At 37.2% G+C, this 27,754-nt stretch overlaps 2 protein-coding genes across 3 annotated transcripts in view; one reads left to right on the top strand and one right to left on the bottom strand.

Moving 5' to 3' along the window:
* LOC124096369 (protein FRA10AC1) overlaps window positions 1-4,621 on the top strand; it is a 31,107-nt gene extending 26,486 nt beyond the window's left edge. For both annotated transcript variants that reach the window (XM_046450189.2, XM_046450188.2), the window contains 2 exons: window positions 1,664-1,742; window positions 4,254-4,621. In XM_046450189.2, the coding sequence (XP_046306145.1) occupies window positions 1,664-1,742; window positions 4,254-4,296 (122 nt within the window). In that variant the 3' untranslated portion in view covers window positions 4,297-4,621. The remainder of the gene's footprint in view (window positions 1-1,663; window positions 1,743-4,253) is intronic.
* Window positions 4,622-4,835: 214 nt separating this feature from the next.
* Window positions 4,836-27,754, bottom strand: part of Pde6c (phosphodiesterase 6C) — a 50,302-nt gene continuing 27,383 nt past the window's right edge. Inside the window, exons 15-22 of the mRNA XM_046450190.2 lie at window positions 21,425-21,512; window positions 13,308-13,408; window positions 11,735-11,842; window positions 11,584-11,647; window positions 9,057-9,131; window positions 8,862-8,945; window positions 8,327-8,486; window positions 4,836-6,330 (exon numbers count right to left, since the gene is read on the bottom strand). Coding sequence (XP_046306146.1) covers window positions 6,266-6,330; window positions 8,327-8,486; window positions 8,862-8,945; window positions 9,057-9,131; window positions 11,584-11,647; window positions 11,735-11,842; window positions 13,308-13,408; window positions 21,425-21,512 — 745 coding nt within the window. The 3' untranslated portion in view covers window positions 4,836-6,265. The remainder of the gene's footprint in view (window positions 6,331-8,326; window positions 8,487-8,861; window positions 8,946-9,056; window positions 9,132-11,583; window positions 11,648-11,734; window positions 11,843-13,307; window positions 13,409-21,424; window positions 21,513-27,754) is intronic.

Raw genomic sequence — 27,754 nt, 5'->3', positions numbered from 1 at the left:
GAATTTTATCTTCACATGTGCAGATTTGGTAATGGCCTCCAATAAAACAGGAATCTTTTACTCAAGACATTATAATTTTGTCATCATTTGTATGTAGATCACTAGAAATACAACAATAGTCCCCAACTTCCCCCCACTTTTGCCATTTTTGTTAAAATTGGTGACACAGTAGACTCAGGACCAAAGTTCAGATACACACATTGATTCAAGGACCAAAGTTCAACAGGCAAGAGAACCACCGTGGCAAATCAATACTGTTATATTTTTGTGTTGTGCTGAACTAAGAGACATTCTGTATTGACAGGCCAGATTTAAATTAGTAATTTCAATATTAACTCTTATAAGGTAATTATCTCTTGTAACATAGTTGTCTTTGATTTAGTTTCTTCTTGGTTATATAAAAGACAAGTTCAGATTTTTTTTATAGAAAGCATATTTTTCTATTAGAACTAGTACCTCAAGAGTAGTTCTTGAGTAATGGTCATTATTGGAAAGGAATTATTTGTTAATGTGATTACTTTGTGGCATAAAGGTTTATTATCTAATAATATATTTCTCAGTATTTAACAATTTTTAGCAGATTGATTTGAAACATGTCCATTTTGTTACATTTTCAGAATAGAAGTGTCTTTATATACAAGAAATTTGGATGTTTAAAGTAGAAAGTAAAAGTATCCCAGGATCCTAGTAATATAAGCACTGGAAAGTTTGGTTGATCCTTACATTACAAACTCAATATACATGTGTAAACTTACATTATATACATATAATAAGTATAAATGATTTTTTAACATAAATTAGATAATACTGTGCATATCTTCTGTAACTTTGAAAAAATTAATATAGCATAGATCTTTTTCCTTGGCAACACATACAAATGAGCTAAAGTTTTTGAACAGCTGTAAATATTCATTTAACCAATCTTAGTCCCTGATTGGTGGGGACTTAGGTTATCATGTTTTGTTGTTTTACAGTGTGCTTCTTCATACATATGTATCTGAGGTGCTTATTTATTTGAAGTAAACAATCGAATTCCTAAAAGCAACATTGCTGGTCAAAGGTTATGTGCTTTTAAACTGTTCTGTGTTGCCATATTTTCTTTAAGAAAAAAGATTACGGAATTTTTACTCTGAATGATTTGAGAATAACTGTTTCTTCACCAAAACAGGCTTCTTCTTCTAATTAGCATTAATTTAACTAAATGTCTTCACAATTATTTTTTCACAATTTAACTGGATTTTTTATATACTAATTCAGTTCTTGAGGTATAGGTCCTAATATAAATATGCTTTCTCAGCATCTTAACTTTGATTTCTTTTTTGATGACCAAGAAAAAGAAGAAACTAAATCAATTATATTGCAAGAAAATTTTTCTTATAAGACTTAATGTTGGAATTGCTATTCTAATGCAAAGTAACTTAGGGAAGTTTTTATGAGACATTAATTCTTGGCCTTTTTGCTGAGACTCTGGTATTTGTCACATTATTTATTAATTAAAATAATTTATTGTACCTGGAAGAGTGAATTAAATTTCCAGAGAATCATATAAAAATTGAATTTGAATTGCAATTAAGTTCAACATTAATTTAATTGCATTGATGAGTAGTTCAAAATGTGTTTTAAATATAATACGTTTTTCAAAAATGTCTTTTTAAATGAACAGGAAACTCTGATGAGGAAGAAAGTGTTTCCGAGTCTGAGCTCTGGAAGGGTCCACTACCAGAGACAGATGAAAAATCACAGTAAGTACTCATACTAATAGATAATACAGACCTATTTAACCATTTTAAGTAGCTATGACCACAGCCACTCTTGATAACAAGGAAAAAATTTAACATCATGAATGTCAGTTTAATACCAATGACTAGCTAGCCTGGTAAGAAGAAAGTTTTTTCCCAGCCATTGTTTATGGTCATAAATAGCCAATGTCTGTCTCTATCTTCCTCGTGGTGAATACACCTTTCATCAGCTCCTCCTAACAAATGGTCTGGTCTTTCCTTGGATTTCTTTAGAGAAGTCTGTTTACCAACTTCCAGGGCAGTCTGTTCCATGTTACTGTGATTGTCAAAAATCCCTACTGAAGAACCCCTTAAAGATATATACAGGTGAAGAAGTAGACTTACCAACACCCACCTTAGCTCCCCAAAGATGGATAACTCAGTGCATTTATTTCTACTATAGGTGGAAGAGGAAACACTGACTGAATATGGGCTGAAATATTGTCAGTTTTGTCATATATTGGGATGTTCACTGCTTGAATTTTATCTATTAGAAGGAGATAAAATACCATGTAGAGTTTAATGTGAAGATTAAATAGAATTAAGAAGATAACCACCTGGTACAAATAAATGTAATACATGCTCAATAAATTTTAGTCCCCGTTTTTCCGTCCCTAGCCATATTGGTTCATAAAAGAGATCTTGTTGAATCAACTATACTTTATTACTTTAAACTACTTATAAAATATTTTGCTGATTATATGGTATGTCCTCAGTGTGATAGAATTTAGGTGTGTTAGAGGTATTTAAGCAAAATTACTTTTTTTCTGTGGCAACCTTTTTTTTCCCTCAAAGAATTCCCAAAGTATGATTATTATAGATCAAATTATTTAAAAAGCATTTGCTGTAAATAAAATATTGGTGTTCAATTTAAATGACTAAACCTCTAACCATTTGTTGAGCACCTCTCCTTGAGGGGCTTTATAGCTGAAAATAGCAGAAAAGGTGTTTGCCTCAGCTCATCTCTTTGGGCAATAAAGAGACCTGAGTAAATCCCATGAAAGAAGGCTTTCATAATATAAAACTTTTATATATTCAACTCTTTTGACATTGAGCATCTAAGTCCATGTAGAGGTTTCACCAATTTCATATATATAATTTCTGTAGTTTTCTAACTATAGTTAGTACTGTTATTACTAGTGAAAAAATAGCATATGGAGAATATCAAATTGCAGATGATTCTTTAATCATTTCTATTTGATTCTGTAATTTTTCCTTTCAATTTGGACATATTTTTGTTGGCTTTATGCATTCTAAGTTATTTTAAACCAAATGATATGGTCCTATTAGACATATCTGATCTAAAAGATAATTTTTTAAAAGAGATCAGTAGGCTAATTTTTATTATCCATTTTATTCTGTGTTCCCAGAAGAAGAAAAACACCTATGTGTTCATTTAATCCTCACAACAACTCTTAAGTGGGAATAGAAATTATCTTTATTTTACAGATGTTAAAACTGAGTATAAAGAAGTAACTTGTTCACATAGCTAATGAATAACAGAGCTAGAACTATACAGGGTGAAATTTCAAATTCTGCTATTTCCACTGTCTCACACTGGCTCCTTGCACTCATATTTATTTAGTACTTTACGTTTTTCATAGTATTTTTATACACTGAACTCTTAAGGGGGAACTCTTCTTTTGTTTGGGGCAGTACTAGAGATTGAATCCACAGCCTCATGCATGCTAGGCAAGCACCCTACCACTGAGCTACATCCCCAGCCCTGTAATCTAATTTCATATCTCCTTCCAGAGTTCTGTTCTTTGTTTTAGATATAAGATTCTTGGTCCAGGCCTGGTGCACACCTGTAATCTTAGTGACTCTGAAGGCTGAGGCAGGAGATTACAAGTTTAAGGCCAGCCTCAGCATCTTAGCAAGACCCTGTCTCAACATAAAGCATAGAAAGGGTTAAGAATGTATCTATAGCTCAGTAGTAGAGGATCCCTGAGTTCAATTCCCAGTATTGAAAAAAAAAATTATTGCTACTAATACATAATATATTTACTTTTTTCAATATAATAAAATACTATAACCTATGCAAAATCTCCCTGGCTTTGGAAGTCTGCAACCTATAAGCAAAATCTCCCTGGTTTTGGAAGTAAGACAAGTATTTTTTTCCTTAAAAATAACTTTTTTCATTCACTTTTTCAGCAGAATATAGTTTGAATTGAGAATGAACAGAGAAGGTATAAAGTAAATCAAAAAGTAAAGAGAAGCAGTGACATTTCAGAGTACTTTAAAGCAAAATCTTAGGTATTACATTTTGGGAGAGGTGTCAACTTGTAAATTATTTTAATTTTAATAAATTTGAGTATGGTTTCGGTTATTTTAGAAACTTAAGAATTACTCTGTGACCTATTCATGGAAATATTGATACATACAAGACTCAGTGTTTTTATTAATCTCATAATGTGTCTCCAAATAATTTTTTATTCTATTGGTTTTAATAACCATACTTTTTCTTTTAAACAGGGAAGAAGAATTTGATGAGTATTTTCAGGATTTGTTTCTGTGAGATGGGAGAGAGAAAGCCTGCATTCCTTAATGTGAAAATATACTTCAAAACTTCATAAAATTTTTATCTATAGGTTGCAGTTTGAGTGGTTGGTCTTTGGAAATAAAAATTCAGCCACTCTCAGGATGTCTAATGCTTCCTGAGTTCATTAGCAGACACACTTCCCATCAGATGCTCATCTGTAATTCTCTTTCATCCATAGCTCCTTGATATACATTTAAACATGAAATGATTGGCATGAAGTTGAAAACTAAGTAATTTACTGTCTTACTGTAAAAGGGTTAATATCAGAAATTTTCCTTTTATTAAACAGTTGTTATTCATTAATTCCACAAGTATTTATCAGGCTTTTATTACATGTAAGGCACTGTGCTAGGCATTGCTGTAAAGAAACTGTCTAGGAAATAATTATGCAATCATTTCTGAACTTGTTAGAAAATAGTAAATTGGTGTTAGGTTTATTAATGTTAAATATCATGTGAAAGTGCCCTCATTTCTTGAAGGTATTGTTTTTTCATCTCACAACTTTACATTGAAATAAAAAGGAATTTTGATTTCTAAGAAAAATATTTAAAAGGTCCAAAAGTAAAATTATTAGAAGTGAAATATATGTAATTAAATATTCTTATGATAAAAATATAGTCCTATTCCTACAGAATTTAATGTTAATTGGAAAAATATCTAAATACCCTTTTAAAATAGATCCTTATATTTGGTAGTGCAAGTATGAGTTTATGTATCAAGTTCAATGATAAATTTAGATTGTTACATAAAATTAAAATACTTAATCCATTCAGCATAATGACAGATGATGAAAGTTCTTGTGTGTGTGTGTGTGTGTGTGTGTGTGTGTTGCTTGGGTTTGAATCCAGGGCCTTGTGCATGCAAGGTAAGCACTCTACCAACTGAGCTATATCCCTCTCCTATAAGTCCTATTTTAAGGAGTATTTGAAAAGTGCTCCAAAATGATAGTTTAAACATTAATTCTCCTACATACCTATTTCACACTTTGCCTCAGTGCAGTCAGTGGACCCTTGGTCTGGAGGGTTTGAGATTATGCTTCCTTACAATTGCTCTGAAGCAGAGTTCGTATATTTGGCAGACCTTCAGTGGTGGCACATTGCTACCCGCAGCTCAGTTTCTGGTGACTGAGAAGGGAAGTTATTTGAACTGACTTGGTGTCCAGGGGTTAAAACTTTAAAAATAAAGCTTAAAGAATAATTTCTTATGTGATCTTAGAAGTGGAGTCTCAACATTAAGTAATGGAAATAAGGAGTACATGGCAGTACTTACCCAAAGTGATGACTTATTATTTCTTATTTATACATATTGTATCATTCATTCTGATTATCATTCATTCATATTACTGGGTGCACCTTGTGCTAGAGCTGGTGTTCTTATAAGAAGAGGAAACTAGACATAAACACAGAGGGATGACTTTGAAGACACAGGGGAAACATAGCCAGCTACAGACCACGTTGAGAGGCCTCATGAGAAACCAACCTTGCCAACACCTCCTTGATCTTGCACTTCTGGGTGGGTTCTGGCTTCTAGAATTGTGAGAAAATAAATTTCTGTTGTTTAAGCCACCCATTCTGTAAGTAAAAAGATCTGTGGTAGGTACTCTATTATGCAGCCTTAGCAAGTAAATATAATTAAAACTTTTTTAAACCTGTGACTAGTTTCAGGACCACATTTTTTTAAAGCAAATTGGTACCCAAAATGCACCTGTTTTTTTGTCTTATTTTGCATTTTTGTTGAACTTTATTTCATCTTCAGGGTTTTCAGGCCAAAAATATATATTCTCTTGATAAAAGTCGCAGGATAGTTTTTCTGGTGATCCTCTTAACTCTGTTACTTGATGATTTGCTGAATGAAATTTACTGAAGTTTTTTGTATTTTTTTTTAATGTTTTCTGTTTTTCTTCAAAACTAAGATGATGTTTGAAGTTTAGACCAGTTGGACTATTTTACAACATTAAGCATGTTTTGGACTTTTTGTCATCAACACCACCACCGCCTGAATCCTCAGCAACTAGTAAGAAATAAGAAAAGCAATATTATTATAAGAATTAATGTAAATATAGAAATCTCATGATATTCTCTCTTATCAACTTTATAGCCCAATTAATAATATTAATCTATAGCAAGTACTGTGGGTTTCAACATTTGAAAACATTTTGATTCACAGTTGGTTCATTTAAAAAATATAATCTGACAAGTGGTTAACCAATTAATATCAGTTTCTCATTGAGGTTATTTAATGTGGGAATTTACTTGATGCACAAAAGTTGATAACCAAGGAATACAAAATAATATTCTTAGTCTACAAAGAATTCAGTGTGTACCAGAAAAAATTCAGAAGTTAATTTTTATGTAAGTAAAAAGATCTGTTTCTAGTATACTGAATAATAAAATGTCAGGAGCCTCTTAAAGGACCTGATTGTCTCTTCATCATAATGTTGGGATAAAGGGAAAATTTAATAATACTAAGGAATACTCACTTTCCAAGAGCTTGGTAAAAATCACATATTTTTGAAGTGCAAGTCAGATTTTCCTGCTTTCCTGTCAGAACCCCTCTATTGACAATAGTCCTCAGCAGGCCCCAGGCAGTCTGCTCTCTGGTAGCCCCTGAACTACTAACTTCATCTAATGCCGTAGCTTCCTTCTCTCTAGACTCCAGCCATACCAGTTTTTAAGTTCTTCAATTACACTGGGCTTATTCGCATTTCAACATCTTTTTCTTTTTTTTTAACGTGGTACTGAGGATCGAACCTAGGGTCTCACATGTGCAAGGCGAGCGCTCTACCCCTGAGCCACAACCCCAGCCCAATTTATTTTTATGTGGTGCTGAGGATCGAACCTACTGCCTCTACCACTGAGCTACAGCCCCAGCCCTCAACATCTTTTTCTTAATGTTCAGTGTTTTCACTTCTCCTTTTTGTGTGAGCCAAGTTTACTGTCTTGAGATCTTGGCATATGCATCCACATACACACCCATACTCTCTCTGAGGCTTGTAATCAGCACATTGATTATGCATTGATTGCTTAATGTGTAGCTCCCCCCATCACCACTCCATTGTAACTCTTGGAGATAAGGACGACAATTTTTCCCCAAGGCTTGCCTGACTTGGGTCCTTGATACTCAATGAATACATCAGTGAAAGCATATGGAGAGTCAGGAACTTTTTATTTTGTTGAAGGATGCCCCCCTAAATTTGTTAAGGAAAATATCCTCTGTAAATTGATTAAAATGGCACCAAATGTAACCATCTAAAGGAAGTTTATCTTTCAAGGTGTTTCCATGTGGATTATTGTCAATCAGAATTCTTTACAAAACCTTTAGAATGCTAAACTTGGAAGACAGAAATTAGCATTCCACTTTCAAGATGACATTTCAGTCATTTGATGAACTAATAGTTGCACCTAAGCACTATAACAGGCTTTCTGAATGTTAAATCTAATGAATGACTATATGAGTAGAATTTCAGGCCAGGTAAAACAGCACCATGTGGATACATCTGGGAAACAAAAATATGGGGAAGTGTCCTTGAAGTCACCCCCTTTGGCCAGCTTTACATATAGGACTTCCTTAAGTTGGGCATCTTCTAAGCCACCTTAGGTAGAGAACATGAACCTCAGAAAGGTTAAGCAAGTTGCCCAGAATCTTCATAGCTAATGGGGTACACCAGTCTAAAGCTGTATTCTTATGTATCCCTGATATCTCAGACTCTGGTTTTGATACTGTTCTTACAGTCTTGCAGAGGTGCCTCAGGAGCCACCTTCTAGAGGGACAAAGACACCTAGCTTCAACCTCTACTTCAGTTTATTCCTGTCAAATCTATATAGAATTACACATAAGATCTTTTTGAAGGATGTTGGGGGTTGGGGTCTGAAAACCACTAATTACCAGTCTGCATCAGGAAAGCAGGACTCATTTTACATTTACTGTTTATGTTTTTGTCATGTGACATTTAGCTCACCCTGACCTCTGGCTTCTTTGTAAGGAGCAAAAGCAGAATCCATCTCACCTTGTGCTACTACCACTTCTCCTTCTTCCTGCTTTTTCATCTCCTCTTCAATTTCCTTCATCTTTGCATCATATTCGTCAGCAAGAGATTTCCATTCCACTCTGTTGTTCTGAAGGCCATTCAGCATGGGTGTGATTTCTTTGTGAAACCGTGAGAACTCCTAAAGAAAATTTTAGGTTGGAAAGTTGAGTTTTGGTATTTTTCACATGCAGAGGAGCTGTAAGGCGCTGTGCAGTGCTCAGATCTGTTGGGATGAGCGTAACTAAGTGCCTCTGAGGCTTGGGACTGGGAGGTACAGTCCTTCCTGCCTGCTCAGGAGGTCTGCTCAAGTGGTTCACATCTGAGTCCTCACACTTTTTATTCCACCCTGAATGACATTAGGGTCACATCTCAAAATTTCTATGGAGAACAGTGACACCCCTAATGGCTTTCCTCTGAGGGAGTGGGTGGGTGGACTTTTGCTGCTGTTATAATTGAAGAGAAAAATTCTCATCTAAGAGATTATATGGCTCATTCAAATAATTGGTTTACTTACCTTATATACAAAAGTACAAACAAAATCAATAAATCCAACTTGAAGTTTAGGTAGTTCATCTTTTTTGTTTCTGTCCATCATAGGCTAGAAAGAGAAATAAATCCTTTTAAGATAATTTCCCTATATTTAATGAACAAAATAGACTGATTCATACTAATTTTTACTAAGTAATGCATTTTATTCCAAGGTCTTTACAATAGGTTGTTGCTGCAGCACTGTTCTCTCCAGATCTCCTTGTTCCCAGAATTCATTTGCAACCAGAAGTGCTACCTGCAAAGGAGAAAGGCTTGGTTCACTACATCCACTTATTAAGAGAGAACTTGCATTTTATTAGCATGAGTGACATTGAAGGGTGGTATCTACAGTCATTGCTTGAGATGTCAAACCCTAAAGCTATTAAGTTTTAAAAAGATGTACAGATTATATTGAAATAGGAAGGAGAAGTTTTTACTTGAATATTCTAGACTAATTCTGGGTTTGTATTGCTACTCCTTCTCAGCAATAAAGAATGGGATTGAGAGGACGTTTAGTTCCATAAAACATGTTACAAGTGCAACATTTCTCAATTCCTTCTTTGTTTTGGTTATCTAGAAGCATCTAGCACATTTCTTTGTACATGGACACATGCACAGATAGTGTGAGGGCATTCAAGATGGGTTAATTTATATCACTAAAAATATTGCCAGGCAATATTTTTATTGTGTGGTGGCACACGCCTGTAATTCCAACGGCTTGGAAGGCTGAGGCAGGAGGATCATAAGTTTAAAGCGAGCCTCAGCAACGGCGGGATGCTAAGCAACTGAGTGAGTCCCTGTCTCTAAATAAAATACAAAATAGGGCTGGGGATGTGGCCCAGTGGTTGAGTGCCCCTGAGTTCAATCCCTGCTACCAAAAATTAAAATATTACCATATTACACTGTGTTACACTGGCATGGTCCAGGCTTGTGAGAAGGATAAGTGAACTTTTTCTTTCTGATGTGGGGAATCTAGTGAAAATAGACATGTGATCTATTTGGGAAGTGCTGTGGATCAAGGAAAGGAGGAAAGAAGTTCCATGAAGGGTTGCATTTATGGTAAGTACAGTAGTTTGCCAGTAAAGAAGAGGGAAAGTCTGTGCAGGAGTAAATGGACTGTCCCCAGCTTATGTGAATAGGAGCTTAGTGTGTGATGCTATGGGAGAGAGTGACGGAAATGCATCTGGGAGTGTGAGTTCTGGACAGGTGGTGACAGGCCCAGTGCTTGTATAAGTCTTGTCAGGGGAAGTGGACTTAAAAGAGGCTGGAAACCTCTGGCGATGGGGAATGGGCTGGGGAGTTAATCAGGATAGGTGGGAAGCTGCCACTAAAATTCTGATCAAAGCTTGGATAAAAGTCTTCACCAAGGCAAAAGCAAGTGGAACAGACAAATGATCAAATAATCATGAAATGAAGGAGATAAACTCAAGTATAGCCCAAGGTTTCCAGCCCAGTCATTGCAGATAGGGTGTGAGAGGAAGAGCAGGCACTTCAGGGTGAGTAAGCACTTGGCTTTGGACTTGATGATGATGGAGTTCAGAGGACACCACTCCCAAAATTTAAGAATTTAAGAAAATCACAGGAGCAGAAGGCTCACCTTTGAAGCCTTTCTCCCCAGAAGCCAGTCATAAAACCTAGGAAGGATTGTTTGACCTTACCTAAAACCAATTGTAAGACTCTTATTCAAGAGGTGACCCCTATCCCTGGAGGAGAGAAGCCTAAGACAGAGATGCCAATGAGAACCTGAACAAATCAGCTTTGCTGTTTCCAATTCTTTACCATTAGACCCTCTTTCTCTGTGAGTGCTTCTTCACCAAGCCTAGCATAAAAATACACAAATGCAATTGTTTCTTGGGATCTTTTTTCCTTCCCCTACCCCTGTGGTATTAGGGATGGAACCCAGAGCCTCACCCATGAGAGGCAAGCCCTCTACCACTGAGCTATACACCAGACCCTTTATTTCTTTACAGTAAAGCCTCTTGTGTCACACTTAAATACATCTATATGCTTTTCTTTTGTTAATCTGTCTTTTGCTACAGGGGCCTCAGCCATTAACTTAGGATGGGTAAGGAACAGATTTTTCCTCCCATGAGTTCCAATTACTCTACAGGTAGAATCCACATCTGTAGTTGAACCAGGTCATTCTGGCCTCTCTTCTGCTTGAGGTTTTTTTCCTAGAAGTAACTGAAGGAAAAGAAGTTTCTTCCATCCAATTAGTAAGTAAGTAGTCAACTGTTGCCTCCACACCTCTCACTCCACACATGGACAACAACAACCTTAAACCAGCACCTCAACTAGTGCCCTTTGGGTAACTGACAGCACATCGAAGAAGAGGTTGCAAGAGCAAAACCACCCTTAGCAGCGGACAGCTTGAATGATACCCTGGTCTTGTTCTCACTTGTCTCCTCAACTAAAAACTCAGACCTCCTCTGAATAAGTTTACAAAAGTTTTTTACAACCTGTTCAGTGATAATGAATTATTAAAGAAGCAGCTTCTTTCCAAAGTTTCCTCTATTTGCCTTATCCTGGGGCCTGATCAAAGCATCTGTTGACTTACTGATATTTATAATTTGTCAGAATAGAATTCTTGGGTTGCAAGATATCTTCATGTGGACTTTTACGTGGGATCTAGACTGCACCTGAGTGTGAGCAGTGAAAAAAAAAAAAAAACCCTAGAGCAACAAGAGCCATAGTGCAACTGGACTTGCCTGGCTTTGTACCTCCCAGGGCTTGGTGATAGCCGACAGGTCACATGCTGTCATCATCATTGCCCTTAGGAAGAAAAGAAAAATTGTTAAATAGAAAAAGACACAAACTACTTTCTTCCCCCCAAAGGAAAATACCATTCTGACCACTCACATAATGATCTCCTTCTTGGTTGGGTCAATGGTTACATACTTGATGGCCTCCTCCTCAGTTTGCATTTGCTCACAGGCATCCACAATCTTTTGAAACATGGTTCTCTTCCTAGAAAATAATTTTACCATATAAAGGCAGAGCAAAAGGTGTCTCAAATGTATGTTTCTCATATTTCACGTTCCCACTTTGCATCAGGATATCCACATAGCAGAAGTCAAGAGGCCAAGGGATAAGGGAACAGGCAATGGCTGCCTAATTTTGTCATAGAAAGGGCTTAAGAGAAAAAGCACAAATCAAAAAGTGGGGAAAAAAAACAGGTAACACTGAATACATTAAAACTAAAAGTTACAAATGGGAACAGAGACTATAACAGAGAGGGCACAGACTGTGATAAGGTATCACAAGACAAAACCAACAAAAAATCAGAACCCCAAGCACATAGATGCTAAGACTCATTGGTAACAAGGAAATACAAAATTAAACAGTAAAATATCATCTCACACTCAATAGATTAACAAAATAAAATGCAAGTGTGCACAGATCCAGAGTGTTCTGGATATGGATTGCAGGAACTTTTGTACACTGCTGCTGGGAACATCAATCAGCCCGACTGCTCAAGAGTACAGCTTTGCAAAGTGGCACAGCATTGAACATAGGCAAACCTTACAGCATTACCACTGCTGGGCATGTATTTTAGAGAAGCTCTCATATGTGCATAAGGATATACAGCATCACATTTTAGGCAATAGTGAAAAATTGGAAACCATCTCCATTGCATCCCTAATATTCTTTTTCCTCTTTGAAAAATGAGATCAGAGACAAATATGGCAAAAAGAAACATGGTTGAATTTGGGTTGTGAACATTTATATTTAAGAATATATTAAGAATTTATTTTCAAGTCTGAACTATTTAATAGTTAAATTTTTGATTAAGAAGGATCAGAAAGGCAAAATTGAATATATGGATCCCATAACTGACTCACTGTTATCATCAGTGTTCACTAACAACTTCATATTTCACTTATGAGAAACTGTGGAGATGCTTAGGGTATCTGGTCTCCTTGGTAATGTCATCGTTACATACAGGCTGGCCCTCTGCTGCCTATAACTCAATTTTGTGAGGTTGGCTCATGTGTGCCACAATCACTAAGACTGTTCAGCTCCTAGACTCCGAAAGGATCAAATTTCTGAGCTGGAAACACTGAATACCAGATTCTGGACCATGGTGAATTCACCAAGACAAAAGGCCACCTCATGAGGTTGACATTCCTGTGCTGGCAACCTGCAAACTTCACAGCATATTCTTTATTTCAAACTTCTTCAGATAACAAGCAACTTAACATGAGGGGGAGTGTAAGTTTTTAAAACATATTTCCAGGTTTCTAGTAAATTCTCTATCAGGCACCTGTCTTGAGGATATTCTAACTGACATTCCAAAAGAAAAATAAACAAATTTGCATGCATGCATGTGAAAAAATGCATCTTACCTTTAAGTGCAGCAGATAATTCTTGGAAAGCAGAACTACACAGCGTTTAAGAGCAATCTGTGGTACAGGTGTGAGTGTGTACTTACTTGAAATACAAAGCCAGGTCAGTTGCTATTATTGCAACCTCAAACAAATGAATAACTGTTTCATACTGACGCTTGTTTAGGTTCTGGAAGATGTTTAAACTCTGTAAAATGAAAATAAATTCACAATAAAGTGCAATCATTAATTTGCCTTTGGTCCAACAAATCAAAATATGCTTAACAAGAAGCAAGTCTCAGTTTTGCTTCCAGTTTTTATCTGGATTAAGTAAACCTCTCTACTGTACTTTAAGGGAATTTAAATTATAACAGTATTTAGCAAATATTCAGGTATTCAGTGTTGTAAGTTTTCAGTATATAAAAAAAGTGTCTTCTTCCAAGACTATTTTTTAAAAATAACAGTAGATTTAGAATGGGCTTATATTAATTAAGGCATTTTAATAAAGAATTCCTGGGAGAGGTTTAATGGTTAAACATGTTGGATAATCTACCAGATAATCTTAGAGTGATTATAGGAAGCATTGGTCTTTCAGAAACTACAAATTCCACTAATACTCATGTGAATGTAGGAAAAAATAATGAGATCCTCCCATTTGTTCTTAAAATGTTTTCTTGCAATAATATTTTATAAAAACTTAACTAGATTTTTCTTCAAAGAGTTTTTCATTGATAATTATGTGCCTCAGCTTCATTTCTTTCTTTTCAAGAAAACCAGAGTATAAAACTTGGGGTGGTTATTAAAAGCCTTGATATTTCAAATGAACTGTTGTAGTCAGACAGGCTGAAAGACAGGTGAATGGGGCTTAGCAAATGAAATTGAGAGTGACAAAATCCAGAAAAATTCCACTGGAAGAAAAGAAGAGATAGTCTGATAAGCTATGTAGAGAAAGAGGCAGCATAATATTGAAAAGGATGCTGGATTACATACCACATAATAATAACAACAAATGGTTCTTACTATCTACCAGGTTATAATTTTGTGAAAACTTTTAATCTCCTCACAGCAAATCATAACACAAAAAAGTTAACTAACTTACTTAAGGTGAAACAGCTGGAATAAGTCAGCCCTGGTGTCTAACCCAGTGCAGCTTGCCTGCAGAGTTTATGCCTTCAGTCTCGACCCTATGCCACCTCTCAACCAGGAGAGCTGGGTCAGTTCCTGGCTTCACCACTTGGTAGTTGTATAATCCTGGACATTGTCATTACTGTCTGTGAGAATTTGGTTTCTCAAATGGGAATGGTAACAGCAGCCCTACCTTGCTGCCTAGCACTTGGTCTATGCTCAATAATGATCTGTTGTCTCAAATGAAACGAAAACTGGGAATGCATTTTCAAAATGGAAATTGCTGTAAAACTAAAAAATTTTTGTAGCTTTATTATTGTTACATAAAGTTTTGAGCCTAGCTCTAGGTTAACATAGAACTGCGAACCCAAGACCAAGTGTGGCTCTCATTGATTCCAAGAGATTGAAATAATAGAAAGCAATGATTCATCAGAGCTCAAGTTTTACACACTATACTATTCAATATATAAATCTGCACTTATGTAATCTTTTTATAACATCTATAACAAGAGGTATTTTTCCAAAGCATGTGTAATAGAAAGTAAAACTGATTTTTTTGTTGTTGTTAAAACAATGAATTCACCAGAGCAACTTTAGTCTTTTTATATTGAGAGTAAAGCAATGGCTATTAACCACTCCAAATTACAATAAATAAAAATAAAAATTGTCTGAATTATAATCAATTTCTTACTTAGGACAGTTCGCAGCAGCCCCATTTAGCATATTTATTCCAGAATCTCTGAACTAAATCTTGGGAATTAAGTTATTTTCAATCTGGTCTGCACTGGCCAGGGACAGGGAAAGGAAGATGGAGCATTTGTCACTTAATCCCACTTAATCTGCTCCCGATTCTCATAGAATGGTGGTCTCCCCTTTGGACCGGTGGTGATCCAGTGGCACATTTGCATTGGCAGGTAGTGACCTGCCTGTACTTTTTCGCAGATGTACAATGCTATGTTCCAAAATTAGTGTGTCTTTGTGTGATTCAGACACATTCCTCTGGAGACTCAAAACATTTAAAGTCAGCCTTCATTGCTGTACTTGCCAAAGGGGGAAAAAAAGAGAATGTCAGAGAAAGTGTGAAAATGCCTTACACTCTTAGATAAACTAATATATGCAGTACATGAAATCCTTTTTAAAAGCCAGACTGCTGAATTCAAATGAACAATCCCCTCAGACAGAAACTTCCTGTTTCTACCAAGTGTCAGGTGGTAGAGTCCAGAACATACCACCATTAACCAGATAGATCGATATTTATTGTGCAATAATCATTTTAGTGCATGTTATTTATATTTATAAACCTGAACACCTGATTCAATGTGATAAGAACACATGTGTGTGAAAGAAAAAGCCACATTTTAAGGGAGAGAGAGAAATGAATAGGACTAATGCTGTCCTGCTGCATTCAGGTCAAATCTTTTCCCAATCCAAAATAACAAGACAGTAATATTAAAATTGATAGATTATTGAACATTCTTTTGCTTTCCAAAATATATCAATACTAAATTTTAAAATTTTGGTATAAGAGGAATAGGTTTATATCCAACTCTTGATTGCTGCCTCCTTCTATGTATAGAACATAGTATACCCAAATTTCACTCTTTTTTCCATCTCACTCATCCTTGCTTTTATCTGAAAACTCGTATTTTTAATTGAGAAAATTAATATTTTCCTAATTCTACATTCTTTTATATTTTCTTCCTTCCTTGAACCTGAGGTTTTTAAAAGAACAGCTTCTAATTGGTATTTTTTTAAACAAATATTTTTAGTTGTCAATGGACCTTTATTTTATTTATTTATATGCAGGGCTGAGAATTGAACCCAGTGCCTCCCACGTGCTAGGCACACGAGCTACCACATAACTCCAGCCCCTAATTGGTATTTCTTTTTAAGTTGTGGTTATAGATTCATATAGAAGATCCTATTTCTGTTCTCATGTTAGTTGCTAGGATGCTCTTGGCCAAACCTGTGGCTGATGTTTAATAAATGTTTGGACCTCATTGTATACACTTGGGGTTCAGTGTGTGAAGACAAATGGGCATAAAAGGAAGGGAGAGGGGATGGGGAAAAGAATGAATGGAATGAGTTTGACATAATTTTCCTATGTACATATATGAATACACCAGAGTAAATCTCACCATCATGTACATCCACAAGAAAGGGGTCCTATTTAGAAATAGATAGTCCATGCTTGTGTAATTGCATCGAGTGAATTCTACTGTCATATTTAACTAAAAAAGAACCAAAGTTTTTTTTAAAAAGAATGCATTGGTGAAAGTGTTTGAGGCAACAAACTGGAAGCTGAGGATTTCCCCCAGCTGCTCCTGCCTCTTCCCTGCAGTATTCCGCAGCAGATCTGGCTACATTCAAAGATGAGTAATTTTCAAAATGGAACAAGTCATCTGCAGCACGTAGCAGCACACAATTGTAATCCCAGTGGTGGGGGAGGCTGAGGCAGGAGGATCACAAATTCAAAGTCAGCATCAGCAATGGGGAGACACTAAGCAACTGAGAGAGACCCTGTCTCTAAATAAAATACAAAATAGGGCTGGGAATGTGGCTTAGTGATTGAGGGCCCCTGAGTTCAATCCCCAGTACAAAAAAAAAAAACCAAAACAAACAAAAAAAAAAAAACAACCAAAACCTACATAGTGCAATTCCAACAAAATACCAACAGGTTATATATGTGTTTTTATAAATTGACAAATGAATTCTAAAATTCCACATGGAAATGCAAAGGATCAATGGGTACTGGACCATAAAGTTGAATTAAGTTGACAGCAGAAATGATAAAGCAAAGCATAAATTTTATAGCTACTGATGATGGTAAAAAAATTCAAATGATAATAAATTCCTTGTAAAACGGAGGTGAAGATGTGGGGAAAGTTTAAGCATCTTATCTGCTTCACATTTTATAGCAGGGAGTTATTAGATACTATAAAGTTGACACATATTGTTTAAAAATAAACACTTATATGCTCAGATATATCTTCCATAACTTTTCACTGACATTTGTTGTTCACTTTAGAGGGGTCTTTAAGAACTAACATCTCTTGTGATAATGACACAATCACGTGACATTCTGCATTTCCTTCCATCTCTAAAATGTTTCTGATATATTCAAGTAAATCATTGAATGCCTTTTATTTCTTATTGTTTAAATTTTTGTGGTGCTGGGGATTGAACCCGGGGCTTCACATACGCTAGCTCTACCACTGAGCTACAGCCCCAGTCCAATGCCTTTTATTTAAGATTAATGGAATTCTACTGAGCAATGAAAAGGAAGGAATCACTAACAAGAGCATGGATGAATTTTAAAATTATATTCTGCATGAAAGAAGCCAGCATGAAAGAGAGCTTATTGTATGATTGTACTTGTTAAAATCCAGAACATGCAAACAAATCCATAGGGACTGAAAGCATTTCAGTGGTCAGCTGGGGCTGGGAGAGGAGAGAGGCCTGAGCAATCATCTGGGGAGACAGGAACATTCTGTATCTTGATTGTGGTGGTGGTTTTCCAGGTGTATAAAATGGTAAAAACTCAGAACTGTACATTTTAAAGGGAAGCGCGCGCGTGCGTGTGTGTGTGTGTTTCTTTAATAAAGTTGATTTTAAAAATAACTCAAAAAATAGTTTATGGTGTGATTTTTTGTTTTTGAAAAATTGTTTCTCTCCATGCTGCCTGTATATAGTCACAGGGTGACTGCAATCAAATTCTTTAAATGTTAATGAAGTATCTGTTTCTGGATGGAGGGATTTGAAGTGTTGTTTTTTCTTTCTATATTTGTCTTTGAGTTTTTCCCTATGGCTTGAATTTTTATAGTGGGCATACATAGTTTTTATAATAGCTCTGAAATCATTAGTTTAAAAAATACAGGAGATGTGGTATTCCGTCCCCTCTCCCACACATACACCGAGCATTTCGCTGAAACATAATATAAAGACAAGGGCACCAAAGGAAGACAGGGGGGCTGTTCCCCAGGCCAGGCCCAGCCAGGCCCAGCCCGACTTGCTCAGCGGCTTCACTAGCTCACAAAAAGAATCTATTTTTGTTCTTTCCTGACTATTAAAATGACAATAAAAATATGAAGTCCATGTAGCACAGCAAAACAGATAGAAATGGTTTTAATTGGCTCTGATTGGTGCTCGCAGGTGAGTTGAAGCCAGAGAGAGTATGGGCAGATCTGATCTTCACGGTGGTGCCTTTGACACCCACAGAAGAATATTGCAACATGTTGTGGCCTCACTGGTGACTGGACACAGATCCTCTAATTTCTTCTGTGCTATTTCTGTGTATTAAACGGAACAAAAAGGGATGTTCTGAGTAATAACAGGGTTCTGTGATTTAGACTGAGCAATTTATTTTGTCATATTTGTAGAAATTTTCTGTAGCGCAAATTTTATTATTAAAATTTATACTGGTGCTCAGCAGTAGAGCACCTGCTCAGCATGGGAAAAGCCTGGACTTCCAGCCTCAGCACTGAGAAAAAGACATTTCTTTATGAGCAAATTGAATACTAAGAAAAAAAACATCTGGCTAAAAAGATTGCTACCCATTCAATCAGGTAAAGGGTTGATTTCTAACTGGTTTAAATCCCAAGGATTATTACATTCATTTAAAAATTTTTTAAAAACTTTAACGTGTGTATTTTCTTTACAGAATTAAAAAGCAAAAGAACTACATTATGTTCCCAAAATAGGAAAAGCACATCTGATATATAAAAGTATCTTTTTTTTTTCTTAGTGTTCAATTTGCTCATAAATAAGCTATGCGATTACATCACCTAGCGACTCTATTGACAAGGCTTTAAACATTTGCAATTAGCAGGTCGAATAGTATTGTAGACAGGTCCTTGAAAAGATAGCAAAGATTACTGAGATGTAATATTCCTTTTTAGAAAGAATAATAAGTATTTATATAGCCATCAAAGCCAATTTAGGCTGCAAAGTACATAACATAAAAAATTAAGGTGGGAAACCATAACTCTGTTATAAACTGTCAAGGCTCAGAAGAAAAACATGTAAGATACTGGGAGCCTTCCAATGTCAAGCATTGAGATATTTGGCTGTAGGTTTTAAAATGTATTTTGCTTTAGTAAGTAAATGTATAATTAAGTGATAGATATATTTGACATGGCCTCATGGTGTATCATAGAAACAGTGGGATGTACAGAAAATTCTTACTCAGAAACCAAAGATTGTTCCATAAACAAAACAAAGAATCATAACAAATTAGGTGATGACAGTTTTCCTTTCCTGAATTCCTTCCAGTTCTACTCTTCTTCTTCTTTTTTTTAAAATATTTATTTTTTAGTTGTACTTGGACACAATACCTTTATTTCACTTATTTATTTATTTTTTTATGTGGTGCTGAGGATCGAACCGAGGGTCTCTCACTACTCTTCTTTTAATTGCCATAGAACAGATATTACCTATGCGAGGATTTCTGCTGTAGGGAGAGATTCTATCTGCACCTCAGGATTAAAGAGGCCTGGTTCAAATGCAAAACCCTAGATCCTGGCTCCAAAAAGGCTGGCCAGACTGTGCTTTCAAGAACCTGCACACACACACACACACACACACACACCAGTAAACTGGCAATTCTGAAGAAGCTAGTCTGGACACCCATGTCTGAGAACCACCATCTAGACTCACCCAAGGTGCTGTGAATCAAACATGGTTTGTCCTCTCTGAAACTCATGTTGAAATTTGATTCGCAATGTAAGGGTGTTGGTGAGGCCCTTGAGAAGTGATGGTGTCACTGGGAGGGATTAATGCCTTTCTGGGAGTTTGTTCTCATGAAAGTTGTTATAAAGCAAGACAGACGCTTACGACTGTCTCTTCTTCATGCCTACCTGCTCTTCCACCCTGAGACTCAGCAGGTGTAGCCATCTGATCTTGGATTTCCCAGTTTCCAGAAATGTGAACCAAAATTAACTTCTACTCTATAAATTATCCAGTCTCTGATATTTTTGTTATAGCAACAGAAAACAGACTAAGGATAGACGACATGTTTCACCAAGGGCATTGATGATTGAGAAAAGCTACAGCAGGTTTAGGGTGGATGTAGTGTTGAGTGCTTATCAATCAGACATTATTAAAACCACTCAGATCATTTTCTTCTTTTTCTACTTCTCTGCCCAGTCACTTTGCCTTAGAAGATGTTCCCACATGGCTTGTATGGACCATCTTGGCTTTTCATTACCTAGAAGAATTGAGTGTTCTCTCTGGATTTGACTTATTCCTGTGTATTCCCTCCCTGAGTCTTTAATAAAAGATTATTACTGTAGATGAGAAAAAAGCCCCACTATCCAGAGGGTGTATTTATCCTAATGAACATACAATTCTAAGTAAGTTTGTTGCCTGTGAAAAATAGTGTCCCCTCTATTGAATAATGACTCATTTGAATTGATTTTGGTTTGAAACTTTCTTAAGAAAGTGTTATTACATTATATTCACAACTTCCCCAGCTATCTATCTACCCCTTAAATAAAACTGATGAAGGGAAGAAGAATAAGCAGCTCCTATGGAAGGGAGACTAGCAGAACATGACATGTGCCACTCATCATGAATTCAAAAGACTTAAAGCCACTTCCTACCTAAAGCCATCTCTGACCCCTTCCCCTTCTCCTCCCATGAATGTGGCCCCTCCCTTTGGAGCTCCAGAACATGACTCTGTGCCCCCCTGATGGCAGCTACCTGTTTCTGTCTTATATCCTGATCCATGCCTATTCCACCATCAAGTCCGGCTCTCTCCAAGGCACAAACCAGGCTCCACAGTGTGTGTCCCAAGAAGTATAAGAAAACCAGGCACCTGCGTGGCCTCTTTCCCCCTTACATTAACTTATGTATAGTCTTTCACATCCACAGTATGCTTTTACTTCTTTGCCCAGGAACGCACAGAGATTCTGTTGACTTTCTATGGTTCTGTCTGAGCTACTCCAACTAATGGTTCAAAAACAAGGGCAGTATAGCAATCGACATGGTAAGGTATGCATTGTCAATACCATAACTCAGGGCTACTCTCTTTCCAGCATTTTCTGTGGGTTAGGGCTCTGATCCAGAATCAGTAAGCTGCCCTAAAGAAAGGCGCACATACCTCATCCTTCAAGAGGGTCTTACTGTACTCCAGATGGTGCCTCTCCAAAATAGATGACCCATGAAGCCTTGCCAGTGGAGATGTGGACCTAGGAGGAAAACCACAACTTTAGCTGTTTAAGGATCACACAGAAGTCCATACGATACAGAATCGTTACTGTCTCAGGATTCTTTTTTTCCATATCTCTCCTCTTTCACCCACTAAATGTCTGTGAAATGGTCAAAAATAACATATTGAAAAGTTTTCTTTAGGTTTAACAGACGAGAATATGCTATTTCAGAAAAAAAAGAATTTGGAAAAAAACAATGCTTAAATTATTTACATTAGAGTTCAGTTCATCTCCTATATCTAAAATCTTTTCCCTCCTTCTCTCCCTCCCTTCCTCCCTCCTTCCTTTCCCCTCCCTCCCTCTGTCTCTCCTCCCTTCCTCCTTCCTTCCTTCCCTTCCCCTCCCTCCCTCCCTCCCTCCCTCCCCCCCCCCTCTTTCTTTCTTTCTTTCTTTCTTTCTTTCTTTCTTTCTTTCCTTCTTTCTTTCTTTCTTTCTTTCTCTCTCCAGAAATTAAACCAGGGGTGCTCTCCCATTGAACTCCATCCACAGCCCTCAGGGTCTCACTAAGTAGCTGAAGCTGGCTATGAACTTGAAATCCTCCTGCCTCAGCCTCCCGTGTCCCTGGGATTATAGTAGTGCACCTAGCTTGTAGCTAAAATGTTTAAGTTCCCCCAGGATCTATGGTGGTGGACCATGACTTACAAACATGTAGCAAACCTGTGAAAGCCCTTAAATTATTTGCTTAGAATGTGTTCAGTAAGAATTTCCCAGAATCAAGATGAAAATCACCATAAAGTAACATTCTTCCCCTCCTTCCCCAAAACAGAGAAATAAATTTATATTTAAAGTTCCCTTTTGTTAAGGGTTATATAAATGGGAACCTCAGCCTTTGGTACTCTGTTTTTCTCCAGCACCTCCTGGTCCAGGAAGAGGAAACTGTATTGAAAATAAAAAGATAAAAGGAATAAGAGGTAGAAAGAGGCTGAACCTAAGGTCTATAAATTATAGGAATTTGTCATAGAAATATAGAAAAAATAATTTAATAAAGGAAGATACAAGAAATATAGATGGCAGACTTAGTGGAGAAGTTTCACTTTACTTCATAGAAAACAGAACTTTATGGAGGGAGAGTCATTGTCAAAATACTCTGATTAGGGAACAATTAAACTATGTTGGAGCAGTATTATAACTGATCATAATTTTAATACATATTTGAATTCCTACTCTGTGTCAGCACTGGAGATTTTCTTTAAATGAATCAAGTTCAATTCTACTTAGAAGGGAGTGAATGATTAATTCCGTTAGGGTTATAAACATCAATCAAATATAATATTGGGAAACTAGATATTCTCCCAGCTTCAAAACAGCACTTCACCTATTACTTATTCTTTACCAAGGAGAAAATGTTCTAGAAAAAGGGATCTGCTGGACATATCCATAAGTAGTCTTGACCTCATAGCTGAAGTGACAAATTGATACCATGGACCTCTGATGCAACGCACAGAGAAGATACAAGATCATCGATAAAGAATCCCCTCAAAATGTCAACCTGTATTTAATCAGGAAACAATTGACTAAATACAAATTGAGGGATATTATGCAAAATAACTCTTCAAAAATATCAACAACCTGAAAGACACAAAAAGACGGATTAAAGGAGATTAAAGATGCCTGGCAACTAAGTACATGTGATCCTTCACTATATCCTGAATCAGAGAGCAGATAGCTATAAAGGATATTATTGGGGTAATTGAAAATTTTTGAGAAAAAATTCTGTGTTAGATAATAGTATTGTTATCAAAAGGAAATTTCCTGAGGGTGATCATTATCTTGTGTTTATGTAGACGTATGTCCCCCCTTCTTCTTTGGAAATGTATGTTGAAATATTTAGGAATAAAATGCCATGATGTCTGCAACCAACTCACAAATGGTTCTGTAAAAAAGAATTAATTTACACACACACACACACACACACGTATACATATTTGGGAAGAGAGGAAACTAGTCTGGCAAAATGTTTTCTTAGTAAAAGCAATTCACAAGCCCAGCACGGTAGCGCACGCCTATAATCCATCAGCTCAGGAGACTGAGGCAGGAGGATCACGAGTCTAAAGCCAGCCTCAACAATTTAGTGAGGCTCTAAGCAGCTTAGCGAGACCCTGTCTCAAAACAAGAATATAAACAGGCTGGGGATGTGGTTAAGCACCCCTGGGCTCAACCTGGTACCAAAATAAAAACAGGTAATTTCCAAAGAAGATGAAAGAACATTGAAGGAAGGACAAGAAAAGGAAAGAAAAGAAAAACACAACATTCGTTAATAATTTTCTACATTAGAGGGTCTGGTAATAGTTAGCCTGAAGTAAAGAAAATAACTCTAATCATTCAGGGAGAAAATAATTAGAGGAGAGAAGTTGAAGAAACAGAGATGACATGTGTGATCTGATTACTTAGCCTACCAGGTTTCCTTATCTTTCCAAGAATAATTTTTGAAAATTAAAATTCCAGCAGGAGGTGGTGAGAGTTGAGAGCAAAGAGAGGCCCTTTAACACAGGTGAGTATCATTCCCAACTGCTGCTGGGATTTGAGTGTGTGTGTGTGTGTGTGTGTGTTGAGGGGAACTCATTGTTGGTGTTCTCTAGGAAATGTTGAGGTATTGGCTTGGATGATTGAAGACTGGATACAAGTAAAATTTATGTTAAAACTTATTTACTTATTTATTTTGGGCACTGGGGGTTTAAACCAGGAGCACTTTACCACTGAACTATATTCCCAGCCCTTTTTAATGTTTTATTTAGAGACAGGGTCTCACTGAGTTGCTTAGGGCCTAAGCTAAATTCCTAAGATTGGCTTTGAACTTGTGGTCCTCCTGTCTCAGCCTCCCGAGCTGCTGGGATAATGGGCTTGTGCCACTGCACCTGGCTAGGATAAAACTTAAGAAGTAGGAGAGGGTGCAATTTGAGGCTGAGAGAACAGGGAGGTTGATGCATCTCTGAAACTTTAAACAGATGGCGTGTGAACATGCACAGAATAAGCAATGGGAACGGCAGAGAAGATGCAGCCACAGTATCAATGTTAAGAGCCCTGCTGTGACACCGGAGCAGAAGGCCAGGGACAGCCTGTGTCAGGACCTCAGTGAGGCTATAGAGAAGATGTCTCTCGATACCTTCTGTGCAGGCTGGAATATTGGGCGTCTTCCTTCAATACTCAAACAGCTAGAAAGCAGAGCCCACAGTGCTGCCTTGGGGGTTGCCTTAATCAATTGCCTAGAAGTGGGTTTCCACCTTGCCCCAGGGCTCTGCCCTTGTTTTGCCCTGATGCATATTTCATCGATGACTTGAATAAACATGGACAGAAGCCATGACTCTCCAACCTATAGATGATTAAAAAAAAAATGAAAAAAACCCCGCCCTAATTTATTGATTTACAGAGTATGGCTCAAAAGGAGAATAAAGAATCAAATCAAGAAGATGAAGGCTAATCAGGTTTCAAGATAGTACTTCAAACCATGTGTGGATTACTCTGTCAAACTCTAGGACCCACATTTTAGGAATGACATAAAAACACTGGAGTGGGTTCAGAGAAGAATGATAAGTAGAATTACATGATGAAAACCATTATGAAAAAAAAATTAAAAGGACTTGGTGTGTATAACTGGGGAAAGAGTGTACTTTGGGAAGAGGGACATGATAATTTTCTTTACTAGATGAAGGAATAGTCTGTGGATGATAAATTATACATATTGTGCCAGGTCTAGAGACCTGAACTAGGAGAAACCGAAGTTGTGGGGAGATCAATTTCAGTTCAATATCACGAAGAACACGGGAGTCATCCCCAAATAGAATGCTCTGCCTTGTAAGCAAGTGGGTTCTCCATTATGGAGAATAATCAAACGTAGACCAGAGGAAAGAGGAAGGCATATGGGAGAGGCCTACCCTGGATGGAAGGATGACTGAATTCTAAAATTTCTGATTTTTTTCTGATAATGGCATTTCTCCAGTAATCAAAGGAGACCCAAAGATCAGTGAACTAAAAAACTAATCAGAGAAAAGGGGATGAGAGGGACAAAGAAATCTACAAACATAAAAGCATGGAATGGAAAACAGACTGGTTATACGAGTGAAGTAAACAAAGAGAACACAAAAACTTGAGGGAATAGTAAACAGAATTTTGAAAATGGCAAGGTTTTTAGGGCATTGTCGAGGGCATAGTCTAAGGCTGGGAGATAACAGTGGAAAGGAAACGAAGGATTTCAGACATTTTGGAGACAAGTAATCAGATCAAGGGAACAAGTTCAAGCCAGGAAGCAGAGTCATCAGTGTCCCAACAGTTTCAGGGGACTCCATAGGTGGCTTCATTGGTACCATCAGTGTGAGAAGAATTATTGAGTCTTATTCAACCTTTTTATTAACTGCTTAGTAAAAAGTAATGTCACAACATCTTTGTGGGCTCCCTGAGCCATTCTTCCAACAAAATAGGGGTACAGAAAGAGGTCCATCAAAATTGCTATTGAAGTACTGTGTGCAAAAAAAAAAAAAAAAAAAAAAAGACTGCATTTGACCCCGAGAGCTTAGTGGAACTCCCAGAAGGATGTAGTTCCACCTGAGACTGAGGGAAGACAGGCCTGTCCTGCTCTGCAGTCAGGCAACCTTTCCATCCCCACTTCTACACATGACCTCATTTAATCTTCATGCATTGCTCACGTCCAGTTTCCAGAAGAGACATGTTTTAAAGACCCTAAGAGTCCCCATACTGGCTGGCCAAGGCAGAAATCTGGGATATGGGATAGGCATCTTTTTCCTACAAACAGGGAGGTGAGACACCACACCCAATCCTGATGCTTCCTGTAACCTAAAGTAAGTGTGACTTCCTCCTTTTGAACTGATTTTCTCATCCATAAAAGTGGGGAATGTCAGTATCTCCCATGGGGCGGGGGTGCTGGGAGGATAAAAATAAGACAATGTATGTCAAGTTCTTAGCTTCGTCCAGCACACAAGAGGGTACTCCATGAATGTTAGGTCCTTTGTAACTGAATTGGTTAATATACTGCCAAAAGTGAAAGAGGCAGAGAACTCCAACCACTGTCAGGAGATTTGCACATAGGACAGAATGGCCAGCGTGGACCGGGCGTACCCATGATGAAGAGATTCTTGCCCCAAGCCTCAGCAGATCCCCCTTTCAGGACAAGGCCTAACTGCTACCACTGCTGAAGGTGAGGAATCACTATTTACAAAGTGCTTTACATTTGCTCAATATGTTTTTCTTGAGCACCAACTATGTAGGTTTCACATATGTAATATCATTGGATTCTCATCACAATCTTTGAGAGGCGATTATTATATCCATTTCATAGCTAAGAAACTGAATCTTAAATAGATTAAGTACCTCACCCAAGATACCTCAACCAGACAGGAGTTGGACCCCCAAAACCAATACTCCAAAGCCTGATCTTCTCAAAACACCTCACTACCTCTGGAGAGGGGTGGGTTGTGTGTCAGAAATGGGGGTGAAGTATGGCTGAGGCAGATAGGGCATCTTTAAAACCACGATCAAGGACGATCATGATCCTTGAACAAGGGTGCTTTGGGTGACTCTGGACTTGGACAACCTGAGAGAAACATCAAGCTACGAACATGGACTCACTGTTATGTCTGTACAGGATGAAAATCATCATAAGAAAGTTTCTTTATCCTTAAAAATTTTTTTTTCAAGGATCTGGTCTAGCATGAATTTTGGATTTTGAAGAATACCAATGACTAATAAAAGAAATCAAAATATTTCATATTCATTAAGGGCTAAGAGTCTACCATAAGTCGAGGGCTTTATAGGTATTATCTCACATAATCTTTACAAAGACCTTACCTGTTAGATGCCATGATTATAATTCCTATTTTCCAGATGAGGAAATTGAGGCTTATAAAGCAGAAATAACTTGTGAACCCAGTGAAACCAAATCTGTCTGACCCTGAGCCTGCCCCCTTATTATTGCATTTTCTTTCTTGGGGCAAGAGAGGAAAATGGCATTGATGTTAGGATAGAAGACCAGCTAAAGGAGGGTTTGACTTTTAGAAGCCAAAGGACCAAGAAATGAAGGGTAATGAGCCCAGGAAGAAGTATTCTCCAGCTCAAGGTGGGGAGCATTCCTCAGATGGACACAAATTTAAGCCTAAGATTAATGTACTTTTCTTTTTCTCCGTATGGTGAAATGAACTCAGGAACGCTCTACCACTGAGCTGCATCGGCCCTTTTTTACAATTATTATTTTGAGACAGGGCCTTGTTAAG

This window comes from Marmota monax, unplaced genomic scaffold, assembly GCF_021218885.2.
Source record: "Marmota monax isolate L192 unplaced genomic scaffold, Marmota_monax_Labrador192_F-V1.1 WCK01_AAM20220418_F8-fsc00004, whole genome shotgun sequence".
NCBI classification, from domain to species: Eukaryota; Metazoa; Chordata; class Mammalia; order Rodentia; family Sciuridae; genus Marmota; species Marmota monax.
This window is presented reverse-complemented; position numbering and strand designations above follow the sequence as displayed.